The sequence below is a fragment of the Heterodontus francisci genome, chromosome 3 (genome assembly GCF_036365525.1).
Source record: "Heterodontus francisci isolate sHetFra1 chromosome 3, sHetFra1.hap1, whole genome shotgun sequence".
In the NCBI taxonomy this organism is placed as follows: Eukaryota; Metazoa; Chordata; class Chondrichthyes; order Heterodontiformes; family Heterodontidae; genus Heterodontus; species Heterodontus francisci.
The window spans coordinates 81788740-81803426 of record NC_090373.1 but is presented as its reverse complement, the minus strand read 5'-3'; the positions used below and the strand labels follow the sequence as shown (position 1 = coordinate 81803426).

The 14687-nt window shown below is 41.9% G+C and overlaps 1 protein-coding gene across 7 annotated transcripts in view; it reads left to right on the top strand.

The window, feature by feature from the left end:
* The window catches only part of dnmt3ab (DNA (cytosine-5-)-methyltransferase 3 alpha b), a 718146-nt gene that overhangs the window by 456548 nt on the left and 246911 nt on the right, over positions 1-14687 (top strand). For 6 of the 7 annotated variants that reach the window (XM_068023830.1, XM_068023822.1, XM_068023814.1 and 3 more), the window contains exon 8: positions 11500-11688. The exons of the other annotated variant lie outside the window; for it this stretch is intronic. In XM_068023830.1, coding sequence (XP_067879931.1) covers positions 11500-11688 — 189 coding nt within the window. The remainder of the gene's footprint in view (positions 1-11499; positions 11689-14687) is intronic. 7 annotated transcript variants of the gene reach the window in all.

Below are 14687 nucleotides of genomic sequence, written 5' to 3'. Positions count from 1 at the left end.
TCAGCTTGTAATATAAGGGTTTAAAAGGATTAATGTCTGGGACAGTGTGAGTTACAGCTCCCACGATAATGATGTAAGAGATCACATGAAAAACAGACTTGAAGACAAGAAGAAGCAGCATGGCACCAGTGGAGTTAGATATATTTATGTAAAGCTATATATAGTTCTTTAATATGTCATAAACTAGTTATTGTTAAACTTACTGAAGACTTAGTAATCTCTCCTAGCTAGACTATCCAAATATGCAATATGGTGAACAGAAGTGGTTCTTGCCATGCAACACCCAGAAAACTTGGAAAAACTAAAGAAGGTTGGAAAGTCAGATCCGAAAAATATGACACCAAAACTGTAGAACTCAAAGAGGCTGTGAGGAGCTCCAGAATTGCTCCTTGGCGAAGTGGAGGCACGGAGAGTCGAGGAGTTGGCTTGCCGAGGCATTCAGGTTTCATCACAGAGGTGTGGTGGTTTGTGAAAGAAAAATCCCGGTCCAGCGATCGCAGGCTTCGAGTCGGAGAACCAAGCAATAGTCGGGGATCTGGTGAGCAACCTTAAAAAAGGGTAGAAAATTGTCTTTAACTGCGCACTAGGCAGGCAGCACTGGAAAAACCAAATCCCTAGCAAGGGCAGATCTGAGGTTGGTGCACATGGCAACAGCGAGACAGAACGAGAAAAAAAAAGCGGCTGCAAACACTCGATACTCTAGGGGAAGGGAGTGAAGAGATTATTGAAATAATGCTGCAAAGCTGCGTTCAAAAAATAAATACCTAGTCCAGCAGAAAGATTTCCAGGGAAAGTCAGTAACCGCAGTGGAGTCAGTGTGAGGCCGAGCAGCGCGGGAAAACTTCCAATACTGGAAGGCAAATTTAAAACAGCGAGTAAACTACCTCGAAAGCTTAGAAAAGCTATGGAACTTAAATTTACACTACCAGAGAGAGGTATGGACAGTTGGAAGGACCAGATCAAACTCAAAACTGGTCACTTTGGAGAAAAAGATTTTTGAGGTATGGGATTGCTTCAAAATTAGACAGCAAGTCTGAAGCAGAACAAGTCAATACATTACTTGATTCCATAGGCACAATAGCAGACAATGTTATTGCAAGACAAGGCATTAATGAGACATCAGATAAATTTGAAGATTTCTTAAAAGCCTTTGATAATTATTTCAACCTGAAGAGCAACAAGATTCCAGCAGGGGCGAAATTCAACAGAAGGGTCCAGAAACCAGGTGAACCAGTAGATGCTTTTATTAATGACCTTTACAGGCTAGTTGAAGGATGTGAATATGGAGACCTAAAAGCAGAATTAATGCAAGACAGCATTATAGTAGGTATTGCTGATGAATCCCTATTAGATTTATTGCAGACTAAGTAAGACCTCACCCTAGAAAAAGCCACACAGCTGGTGAGACAAGCAGAGGTCCGTAAACAGAACGGAGAAATCCTGAGAGGTGACAAAAAATCTTGGTTCAGGAAATCTCCAATGACCACACAGTTCCTGAGGCACAGGATGGTAAAAGAAGCATCACAAAAAAAAGGTACATTTGAGAAGCCACCATGAAACTCTGCCAGTGCTGTGGCACCAATAAGACCCGCAGGCACGAACAGTGTCCTGCAAACAAAGCAGAATGCTTTCACTGCAGGAAAATTATCCACTTTGGGAAGATGTGCCAAAGTAAAACTTCTACTTTCACAGGTTCTAAAGGAAAAATCTTCATGCATAGAGCTATTAATGAAGTTGTGTAATTTCCATCAGAAGAGAAATTAGAAAACTTCCTTGGTAAGCTGAATGACCCTAATAATACATTCTGGAGTGCAGATATAGATGTCAATGGACATATCACCAACTTCAAACTAGATACTGGAGCAAGTGTAGCAGTTTTGTCTGACAATGAACAAGAGTTTAGAGAAAGACTACTGATCTTCTGCGTCTGACAGCAACACGATCAGGGAGAGTTGTGAAGCCTACTGACAAATTGAATTTGTGATGTCAGAGACTTGAGGGGAGATGGGGTAATATGTAAAAGTCAAAATGAATGTATAAATAAAAAAATATACGGACCGAGACTTGAGGGGACATGTAGTATAAGGGTTTGAAAGGGTTAATGTCTGGGACAGTGTAACACTGTGATGATGTAAGCGATCACATGAGAAAGAAATTTGAAGAGAAGCAGCAGCAGCATGGCATAAGAGGATTTAGACCTATTTATGTAAAGCTGTACATAGTTCATTAATATGTAATAAACTAGTTATTGTTAAAAATTACCAAAGACTCAGTAATCTCTCCTAGCTAGACTAACCAAACATACACAATTCCTTAGATGATGAAGCAGCTCATGCCTGTATGCATGGGCATCCAGTCCTGGGTGATGAGTGACAAGTAACATTTGTACCACATAAGTTCCAGGCAGTGCACCTCTCCAACAAGAGACAATCTAACCATTTCCTCTTGATATTCAATGGCCATTGCAAGTTCGCACCATTGACCAGGAACTCAACTTGATCAACCATATAACTGCCCTGGTTACTAGAGCAGGTTAGAGGCTGCGTATTCTGCAGCGAGTAACTCATCTCCTGACTTTTCAAGGCCTTTCCATCAAGGCAGGAGTATGATGGAATACTCCCTACTTGCCTAGATGGGTGCAGTTGCAATAGCACTTAAGAAGATCAAACACCATCATGGATAAAGCAATCTCCACTAGCCTAAACATCCATCACTGGTAATCCATGGCTGCAATAAGTATATTCACAGGATATGCTGCAACAACTCACCAAGGTTTCTTTAGCAGCATCTCCCAAATCTGTGACCTCCACCACCCAAAAGGACAAGGACAGTAAATGCATGGGCATAGCATCAGCTCCAAGTTCCCTTCCAAACCATGCACCATCCTGACCTGCACTTTTTTGCTGTTCCTTCATTGTCACTGAGTTGAAATCCTGGTAATCCCTTGCTAACACCATTCACCACATGGATTACAGCAGTTCAAAGGAAGGCTCACCTCCGCCTTGTTAAGGGCATCTTAGGATGGGCAATAAATAACTGCTTTGCTAACGATGCCCATATCCCAAGAATTTGTTTTTTTAAAGGTAAGATCAAGTTTGGCTGTCGATGCCTGCCCATTTATATTGGAATGAAGTGATGACTATGATCCTTCCTTTATCTTTGTTCTCATCAGTAGCAAGGATTTAGGTCACAGTACTCCAGTAATGTTTTTCAACCCTTTTCAAAAAGTATTCAGTCATGGGTCCTTTCTCCAGAAAAAAACGTCTAGTTTAATTTACCATGCATCTCCAGTTTTAGTTCTATTTATTAGATTTCCTGGGGGGCTCCTGATCATTTTTCCCTTATTACTGTATTGCCTTATCCTTGAGCTGCTTCTCTATATTTTTGGTTAATTGATTGTGGTTACTTTTGTAGTCTACATGAAATTTTAGAATTGTTTTCCTAAAAACAAAATAATAGGACTTGGAATTATTGTGAAAAGTTATTATTTTTCCCTCTTTGCTCTTTTATTGATTGCTGTTCAAATACAGCCCCCAAAAATGAGCTGAAAGCTTTTTCTCTGCTGGTTGTAACTGTCCTATCTATGCAGAGCTAGTTTGGCTGGTCTCAGCCCAGTTGCAAAGCACACAATTACACAACTGTCTATTAATCTGCACTAATCAGCATGAAATTTACATTTTTGGTCATAAAGGGCACAGGGATGGCTGTTGCCAGCAATGGAAGATGTTATACTGTTTTAGTAATCGTTTTGATGCTGGAGTTAAGGCATATAGATAAGACAATGCCGAGGAAGTTTTCTTTTTCATTAGAGTATCCTATATTCAGGCTACACCGTGAAAGGCAGTATGTTCAAAGCTCCAGCAATTATGTGAAGGAAGAACATGTATAGCGATTTATCACATCCTCAGGACATCCCAAAACAAAGAAATTCCTTTTGAAGTTATAATGTAAGGAAATGCAGCAGCCAATTTGCATATAAGGACCCACCAAGAACAAATGAGAAGGATGACCAGTTGATTTCCTTTTTGGTTGTTGTTGGTTGGAGAGCAATGTTAGCCAGAACACCAGGAGAACTCCCTGTTTTTCTATTAAGTAGTGACTTTGAACCAAAGGAAGAAGCAGACGAGGCCTTGGTTTAATATCTCATCTGAAAGATGATACCTTGAACATTGCAGCTGTCCTTCATTACCGTTTTGAAATGTCAGTCTAAATTATGTGCTCAAGTCCTGAAGTGGGGCATAAACCCATAACTTTCTGGCTAAGAGGGATGAAACCAGACAGCTGAACCAAACTGAAACTTAAGGGCTGGTTTTGCAAATGCACAATGTGGGCAAGCATAATCCCTTTTCATCATTCTCCTGCACCATACACTTTCACTTCACTGGAACTCCACCTTTCATATTAAATTCCCATCCTCAGCATCTTCTTCTCAATCTCTTATTTTATTTCTTCCTTCCACATTTTTAAGTTCTTGTTCTTTTTTGCTCATTGTTGACTGTACACACATATTCTTTGCTGTCCAAGTGTTAGGGTATGTTTTGTTTCATAATTAATATGTTAAAGTTCAGGTCTTTTTCTAATGGATCCACCCTTTAGTCTTTATGCCATACTTCAGTTAATTCCAGTCTGTCTCAGGAGCAGTGTCACTGACAGATGGTCAACATTTGGTGAGTCCCTGCTTTCAGCTCCCTCCAGATCACCTCTTGCTCTGTCCAGTTGTGTCTGTCACTGGGATCTGAGAACATGCCCTCACTTATCAGCCCCTTTGTGATCACCATTTCTAGAATCCAAGACCCTCTCAAACCACGTGCATCGCAACATGTCCGAGTGAAAAGAGCAAACTAATTCCTACAGAGGGCTGATCCCTGACACTTTCACAGACCTGTCCTGTCTTACATATATCAATGCTGATCCTTAGCACAAAACCAGGCAAAGAGGTATTTCTCTCTCAAAGAATTAGGCAGGAAAGGGTTAGCTTGGCATTACTGATGTTTATGCTTTGCTCAGGATGAGGGGAATTAGGAAATGGGAAGGGGTTTATTAGGGTAGAGCACTTAGAGTCGCTTTTAAACATATTTCCCTGCTCTCATCACTCCATGCAGTTGTGATACACATGGAGCTGTGGTAGGAGATAATTTTATGAATCTTCCCTGACAATGGGGAACCTTGCCTGTCAGATGCACAAGTTGGAAATTCAGGTGTGTGCTGCCCACAATTTCCAATTATTCATCACAAAAATTGCACGCAGCACCTGCTTCAATATCCGATATGCACTGCCAGCAAGGCACACCACCGGTGGATTAGAGTCATAAAAGCAGCTCTATCTTATTCAGCATTATTGCAAAGAAAGGTGTCAGACATGGGTAGTTGCAACAAGGTGGGAAAAGAGTTACAAAAAGCAAAATGCTGCAGATGCTGGAAATCTGAAATAAAACCAGAGAATGTTGGAAATGCTCAGCAAGTCAGGCAACAGGTATGGAGAAAGAAACAGAGTTAACGTCTGTGAGCTATCATCAGAAGTGGAAGAAGTTAGAAATGGAACAGATTTTAAGGACGTACAGAGGCTGGGAAAGGGAGAAGTGGAGGAAAGAACAAAAGGGAAGGCCTGTGATAGGATGGAAGGCAGGAGAGATTAAACAACAACAATAAAATGGCAATAGGGATGACTGGGCAAGGCAAAAGGGGTGGTAATGGGACATGTAAAGAAACAAAAGATGGCTCTCAAGCAAATGGGAAATAGCAGAATCATCAACAGCTGCTTCCCAAAAAAAATGGAGCAGAGGTTATGATATGAAATTGTTGACCTCATGTTGAGTTAGGAATGCTGTAAAATGTCTAATCGAAAGATGTGGTGCTGTTCCTTGAGCTTCCATTAAGCTTCATTGGAACAGTGTAGGTGGCCAAGGACAGAGGTCAGAGCGGAAGTGGAGTAGAGAATAAAAATAACTGGCGACCAAAAGCTCAGGGTCATGCTTGCAGACTGAAATAAGGTGTTCCACAAAGTGGTCATCCAATCTGCATTTGGTCTCCCCAGTGTAGATGAGACCACTTCGTGACCAGTGAATACAGTATACTAAATTGAAAGAATTACAAGTAAATCGCGATTTCACATGGAAGGAGTGTTTGGAGCCCTGGATGGTGAGAAGGGAGGAGACAACAAAGCAGGCGTTGCATTTCCTGCTCTTGCATGGGAGGGTGCGTGTAAAGGGGAGGGGGTATTTGGGTTTGGTAGAGGAGTGGACCAAGGTGTCGTGGAGGTAACGGTCCCTTCAGAATGCTGACAGGGGAGGGGAGGGGAGGGAAAGATACATTTGGTGACAGAGTCACACTGGAGGTGGCGGAAATGATGGTGGTCTTATCTGTTGAATGTGAAGGCTGGTGGGGTGGAAGGTGAGAACACGGGGAACCTTATCATGGTTCTGGGAGTGAGGGGAAGGGATGAGAGCAGAAGTGTGTGAAATGGAATGAACCATAGTCACGGGTCTTGTCAACCACGGTGGAGGGAAATCATCACTTAAGGAAAGAGGAAGGCCCATCTGAAGCACTGGTATGGAGAGTAGCATCATCGTAACAGATGTGATGAAGACGGAGATACTGGGAGAATGGAATACAATTCTTACAGAAAACAGGGTGGGAGGAAGTATCGTCACACTGGCTGTGGGAGTAAGTGGGCTTGTAGTGTATATTGGTTGATAGCCAAGCCCCAGAAATAGAGACAAAGAGGTCAAGGAAGTGATGTGATGTGAGCATGTGATGGTGAGGGAAGGATGGAAATTTGAAGCAAAATTGATGACGTTTTTTAAGTTCAAGGTGAGCAGCGAAAACAACTCTGATACAGTCATCAATGTACTTGAAAAAGACATGCGAGAAGGTCCTGAGTAGGACTGGACCAAAGAATGAGCCCACATATCTCACGAAATGCCAGGCATAGCTAGGACACAAACGGATGAACTTAGGGCTTGGATTAGTACCTGGGAGTGTGATGTTATTGCTATTACTGAGACTTGGTTGAGGGAAGGGCATGATTGGCAACTAAATATCCCAGGATATCGATGCTTCAGGCGGGATAGAGAGGGAGGTAAAAGGGGTGGAGGAGTTGCATTACTGGTCAAAGAGGATATCACAGCTGTGCTGAAGGAGGGCACTATGGAGGACTCGAGCAGTGAGGCAATATGGGCAGAACTCAGAAATAGGAAGGGTATGGTAACAATGTTGGGGCTGTACTACAGGCCTCCCAACAGCGAGCATGAGATAGAGGTACAAATATGTAAACAGATTATGGAAAGATGTAGGAGCAACAGGGTGGTGGTGATAGGAGATTTTAATTTTCCCAACATTGACTGGGATTCACTTAGTGTTAGAGGTCGAGATGGAGCAGAATTTGTCAGGAGCATCCAGGAGGGTTTTCTAGAGCAGTATGTAAATAGTCCAACTCGGGAAGGGGCCATACTGGACCTGGTGTTGGGGAATGAGCCCGGCCAGGTAGTTGAAGTTTCAGTAGGGGACTACTTTGGGAATAATGATCATAATTCCGTAAGTTTTAAAATACTCATGGACAAAGACGAGAGTGGTCCTAAAGGAAGAGTGCTAAATTGGGGGAAGGCCAACTCTACCAAAATTCGGCAGGAGCTGGGGAATGTAGATTGGGAGCAGCTGTTTGAAGGTAAATCCACATGTGATATGTGGGAGGCTTTTAAAGAGAGGTTGATTAGTGTGCAGGAGAGACATGTTCCTGTGAAAATGAGGGATAGAAATGGCAAGATTAGGGAACCATGGATGACAGGTGAAATTGTGAGACTAGCTAAGAGGAAAAAGGAAGCATACATAAGGTCGGGGTGGCTGAAGAAAGACGAAGCTTTGAAAGAATATCGGGAATGTAGGACCAATCTGAAACGAGGAATTAAGAGGGCTAAAAGGGGTCATGAAATATCTTTAGCAAACAGGGTTAAGGAAAATCCCAAAGCCTTTTATTCATATATAAGGAGCAAGAGGGTAACTAGAGAAAGGATTGATCCACTCAAGGACAAAGGAGGAAAGTTATGCGTTAAGTCAGAGAAAATGGGTGAGATTCTAAACGAGTACTTTGCATCGGTATTCACTGAGGAGAGGGACATGAAGGATGTTGAGGTTAGGAACAGATGTTTGATTACTCCAGGTCAAGTCGGCATAAGGAGGGAGGAAGTGTTGGGTATTCTAAAAGGCATTAAGGTGGACAAGTCCCCAGGTCCGGATGGGATCTATCCCAGGTTAATGTGGGAAGCGAGAGAGGAAATAGCTGGGGCCTTAACAGATATCTTTGCAGCATCCTTAAACACGGGTGAGGTCCCGGAGGACTGGAGAATTGCTAATGTTGTCTCCTTGTTTAAGAAGGGTAGCAGGGATAATCCAGGTAATTATAGACCGGTGAGCCTGACGTCAGTGGTAGGGAAGCTGCTGGAGAAGTTACTGAGGGATAGGATATATTCCCATTTGGAAGAAAATGGGCTTATCAGTGATAGGCAACATGGTTTTGTGCAGGGAAGGTCATGTCTTACCAACTTAATAGAATTCTTTGAGGAAGTGACAAAGTTGATTGATGAGGGAAGGGCTGTAGATGTCATAGACATGGACTTCAGTAAGGCGTTTGATAAGGTTCCCCATGGTAGGCTGATGGAGAAAGTGAAGGCGCATGGGGTCCAAGGTGTACTAGCTAGATGGATAAAGAACTGGCTGGGCAACAGGAGACAGAGAGTAGCAGTGGAAGGGAGTTTCTCAAAATGGAGATGTGTGACCAGTGGTGTTCCACAGGGATCCGTGCTGGGACCACTGTTGTTTGTGATATACATAAATGATTTGGAGGAAAGTATAGGTGGTCTGATTAGCAAGTTTGCAAATGACACTAAGATTGGTGGAGTAGCAGATAGTGAAGGGGACTGTCAGAGAATACAGCAGAATATAGATAGACAGGAGAGTTGGGCAGAGAAATGGCAGATGGAGTTCAATCAGGGCAAATGCGAGGTGATGCATTTTGGAAGATCCAATTCAAGAGTGAACTATACAGTAAATGGAAAAGTCCTGGGGAAAATTGATTGTACAGAGAGATTTGGGTGTTCAGGTCCATTGTTCCCTGAAGGTGGCAACGCAGGTCAATAGAGTGGTCAAGAAGGCATATGGCATGCTTTCCTTCATCGGACGGGGTATTGAGTACAAGAGTTGGCAGGTCATGTTACAGTTGTATAGGACTTTGGTTCGGCCACATTTGGAATACTGCGTGCAGTTCTGGTCGCCACATTACCAAAAGGATGTGGATGCTTTGGAGAGGGTGCAGAGGAGGTTCACCAGGATGTTGCCTGGTATGGAGGGCGCTAGCCATGAAGAGAGGTTGAGTAGATTAGGATTATTTTCATTAGAAAGACGGAGGTTGAGGGGGGACCTGATTGAGGTGTACAAAATCATGAGAGGTATAGACAGGTTGGATAGCAAGAAGCTTTTTCCCAGAGTGGGGGATTCAATTACTAGGGGTCACGAGTTCAAAGTGAAAGGGGAAAAGTTTAGGGGGGATATGCGTGGAAAGTTCTTTACGCAGAGGGTGGTGGGTGCCTGGAACGTGTTGCCAGCGGAGGTGGTAGACGCGGGCACGATAGCGTCTTTTAAGATGTATCTAGATAGATACATGAATGGGCAGGAAGTAAAGAGATACAGACCCTTAGAAAATAGGCGACATGTTTAGATAGAGGATCTGGATCGGCGCAGGCTTGGAGGGCCGAAGGGCCTGTTCCTGTGCTGTAATTTTCTTTGTTCTTTGTTCTTTGGATACCAATAGCAACACCTTTTATTTGGAGGAAATGCGTGGAACCAAAGTAGAAGTTGTTCAATGTGAGAAAGAGCTGGCTTATATACGACTGAATTCAGTCTGTGGCAACTCTGCTCAAGGCACAGTAATATCCTCAGACAATACAAATGTACTGTACTTCAGCAAATTTTTAAATTTATGGTTGTCATGGAGATATCTTATAGTAAAAACAATTTAAAGTTGAGAAGTTGAAGCTATCAGACCTTTACGTTAGAAATCATGCAAAGATTGTGTCATAAGGCAGGATCTTTGGCATGATTTCTCTGTTAATGAAGGAAACAATGCATGTTTGGTCAGAGATTGGTTGTCAGTGTTACAAAGACAGTATGCTAAATATTTTATCTTTATAAATGGAAGGCATTCTTCAATCTGATGTAAATCATTTTTAAGCTAAATTACATGTCTCAGTGTGGCCGCTGGTGATTACACATATTACCAATCTCTGTTCAGGAAGGAAGTAATTAATCAACAAATGAGCATCTGTTATGACACCACCATTTTGGTAAGCAGGAATGATCCATTGTAAGAAGAAAAGACTAGTAACAAGAATAATGAGTAACATTGCTGTGCTTTGCAGTCATACAGGTCTTATTTATGAAATGGTGTTAGACAAGCTTGTATCTGCAAAAGCATAAGCTACTTCATTTGAATACTTCATTCTTCCCCCTCCATCACTCAACCTCACCCACCACCCCCCCCCCCCCCCCCCCCCCGCCACCGCCACACACACACAACCACCACCACCCACCAGGGAAAGGTTTTACAAAAGTACAGGCTTTTAATCTCATCTTTCACCAGATAGTCTATTCAAATGCCTGAAACAGCTTCGTTAAAATGGTGCAACAAAATTACAGAAATGTTAGAAAATGCTATTGTGTTCTACATCCTAACCAAATGAGCAAATGTACGAGTAAAAGATCAGCTGTGTACTTACATTGCACAATGGTTCGGAATTTTAAGAGTGTGTTGGGGGGCTTCTCCAAAGGTCAGACGTAAGCAGGGTGAAGGTACTTTAGCTTGTTGCTTGGTTAATTGCTGATCAATTTACAAGAATGTTGCCAGGGCTTGAACATTGCAGCTATGAGGAAATATTAGATTGGCTGGGGTTGTTTTCCTGAGAACAGAGGAGGCTGAGGGATGATTTGATTAAGTTATGAGGGGCCTAGATAGAGAAGACAGGAAGGACCTGTTTCCCCTAGCAGATCGGTCAATTCCCAGGGGGCACAGATTTAAGTTGATTGGTAGGATTAGAGGGGACATGAGGGTCAAGAGGACAAGAGGGTGGTGGGTGTCTGGAATTCACTGCCTGGATCGGTGGTGGAGGCAGAAACCCTCAACTCATTTAAAAGGTACCTGGACCTGCACTTGAAGCGCTGTAACCTGCAAGGTGCTGGAAGATGGGACTAGATTGGGTGGCTCGTTTTTTCAGCCGACAGACACGATGGGCTGAATGGCCTCTTTCTGTGCCGTAACTTTTCTATGGTTCAATGTAGCCCAAAAAGGTGATGTCACAATGGTAGAATTTCTAGTTATGCTAGTGTATGTTTATTTATAATTGTAGGTAAGAAACACCAAATATTTATTAATGTTGTCCCCGTTCCATAATGGGTGTTCTTTTCATTTACTTATATTTTTCCTGTTTTTGTCTTCTTATTCCTTCACTTTAGTCTCTCACCTCCATGCATCCTTCTCCCGCTAGGAGGGTGAGTAAAAAGACTGCAGACCCCACTGATGCTTCTCACTTGAATGCCACTCCATTGCTTAGCCAAGAGGAAGCACTCTTACCGTGGGGTGAGATGGAAAGAATATCATATTTTCCCCGAAGTGGGAACCTTCACCCCCTCCCCCAGACTGAGGTACAGTGTCTAAACCATTACACTACTGGGTTACTTTGTTTCAATAAATAATTTTGTCACCCAGCGGATAAAGCAGGGGTGCGTAGAGTAATCGCACAAATTCCTGACTGTATGATCAGGACATTTCTGATTGGTTGTTGCCATGGGATGCCTTGATGATGTCATAATCTTGTTACTAAGGATACCATCTTGTTGTCACTAACTGAATGATCGAACATATTGGCAGCAGGTATTGAGTAAAAACTAATAGGCTGATTCCCTAACCAGATTCTCCAAGTTTGGAATGTCTCTCACAGGGAATTTTAATCAGAAAATCACATCCATAACAGAAGTAGTGCTGGCCTGCAGTTTCCTGACCAGTGCTCTTGGAAAGTGCTGCTCTGCACCAACAGCATCTTGGAATTTGCAGAGATTGGGGAATCATCCCTTGAGGTAGATTGGTATCGTTCCAATCAGATAGGTAGACATAGTTTCCCATTATGGTTCAGCAAGTTTACCAGAGACAGATTGAGCCATATGGATCAGAAAGGTTCAATCCACTGTCCATGAGTTAGCTGACCTCATCCAGGCAGTGTTAAAGGGCACTACAATTGGCAATTGGCCACAAAAGGCCATTGGGTTCAGGAGGGAAGAATGAATCACAGTTCCCACTCCTGATTGCAATCCAGAGATCTTTACTGGAAGTGCTTGTGAGTTGATGTTAGTTGAGGGAAAGATACAGCTTAGCTGTGTTGCCGTTCTCCAGCTTTATTGTCAAGAAACTTACTGACACTCACTGGCTAGACTCACAAATTGATAAGTTCAGCAGCGAGTCAGCATCATCAAGAAAGAGGAAAAAAATCTGGTGAGGTGAAAAAGAGAAAGATAAAAGAAAAATGTTTGAAAAAGATAGCAAAAGTAGGGTCATCAGTATAAAAGGCAGCTCTTTTTCATGAGCTTTCAGGGTATTTTGGAATTTTCAAGGTAAACAGTGTTTGTTAGTGGAACAATTGTCCACATTGCCACTCCATTGAGAGAATCAGGCACTCCCTGATTGGGTATGGCATTGGTCATATACAATGCAGAGCATTCTCTACACAATTCTGACATTATGTTAACCTTTAACCTCAGAAAATACGCTGTTGACTGGGTATGACCTTCCAATTCCCCAATCCTTAGGACTGTTTCCAAGGGTATTGATTAAGTGATAAATTTTAGTGCTATGTTATGCTGTTAAATCCATAGCCACTTCCCAAACTTAAGACCATTAACGAAAACTTTGGAATAAAATTTCTCAGGCCACTCTGTGTATCAGTAAGTGAAGTATAATGAAGATGTCCTTTGTTGAGGGAAATGGTAAGCTGTTTATTTTAAATTGTGCTTATGATTTCACTTGAAGTAGTGAACAGAGATATATTTACAATGTATTTTTTTCACATGGTAACCAGAGGAATCATAACCTGCTTGAATATGTGAAATCATTCTTTATGTTACAGAATTTTTTTTGCATTGTTATTTCTGTAAGGACTGTGGGTAAAATCAATAAATCTTCCAGTAATACTCTATCTTGACTATCAGGAAATCAATCAAAGCAAAATGTACAGAGTGGTTACAGATTTGATGTATTTCGAACACACCCTGTTTTGCACTCCCACTCCCACCCAGCCCTCCTTTCTCCCTCTTTCCATTCATTCTGCAACAACTGGGAGACTGACGAGGAAATCATAAGACTTCCTCATCACTCCAATAGCAGTGCATTGTATACTAGTTGATCAGAGGGCTATGAGGTGAAACACAATAACAGTTTAAAGTGTGAACCTGCTACCACAACAGTCATTTTTCCGTTCCCCACCCATCCCCAGTGAACACGGCCACCTCACCTCACCCTTCCCCCCACCAACTTCTCTGCAGGGATGGAAAAGTGTCTTCAGTGATGGGCCAGCAAATGAAAGGCTAACAGTTTGGAGGTATCTCCCTATTTCTGAAATAAAATGCACGATTTCCAAAAAAAAAATGTTGTTGTCTCAACGTTCAAAATATGTAACTTTGTCTCCATCTAGTGGCTAAATATAATTTTGTGACATAATTCTTTGCGTCAATGCAGTTGCAAAATCTCAAAATTGAATACTACATGTAACATCTATCATTAAAGTTAATCGCTGTTCAACGATGAAGTTTGGAATGATGCATTTGTATGAAAATTTCTTTGGCAGCGTTTTGCATCACCATTACAAATGGTGACCGTGCAGTGCACAACACCTGAAATTGTTTAGGGTTTGAAACATGTTAACTTTATAACTTAGCAGTAACAGAAAGTTTAGTCACAATTGTGCTGAATATTCATTGAACTGTAGTTAGATTCATGTTCAAGTCACATGTGTTAGAGTTTTTTCTACATATAATGGTGGCTTTACTTTCAACTATACTGTAAATTTTATGCGTTATAATCCTAGAATAGAGCTTTGTACACCATGTGTATGTAGCAGGATTTTGAATGGGGAGATCAGTGGGCCTTGTTGGATTTTCTCTTCGTTCTGGTTAATGGACAAAAGTCTGTGAGGCCCCCTGATCTCCCTTTCTAAATTCTCCACGTGTTCCTGGTATGAAGCTTGATGTTGGGAGTATAGTTTCATAAAACCTACCCTTTCTATTACATGACAGATCATTTGCTCCTTAACAAACAATAGAAACGTGCATGGAACTGTTCCTGCTTTTCATAAATTAAATTTTTTATCAGTTTTGATAATCTACTTTCTTGCTGACCAGTAGGAATTGGTATGAGCTACAGTTTGGACTGAATTCCACCAAAACTAGCTGAATTAGTTACTTCAAAGTTAGTGGCCAAATCTAGTAACCATTTCAGTTGCTTTGAATAGTTTAACTGATCTGAAATAGCCTAACACAGAAGTTTCAGTAAAAATGATCAACTTTACCTGACTGATATCAAACCGCATTGCTCCATTCCAAGTGACAGTAGTAGCTGTGACGTTATAAAATGCACAGTGTCATCACAGCTTATT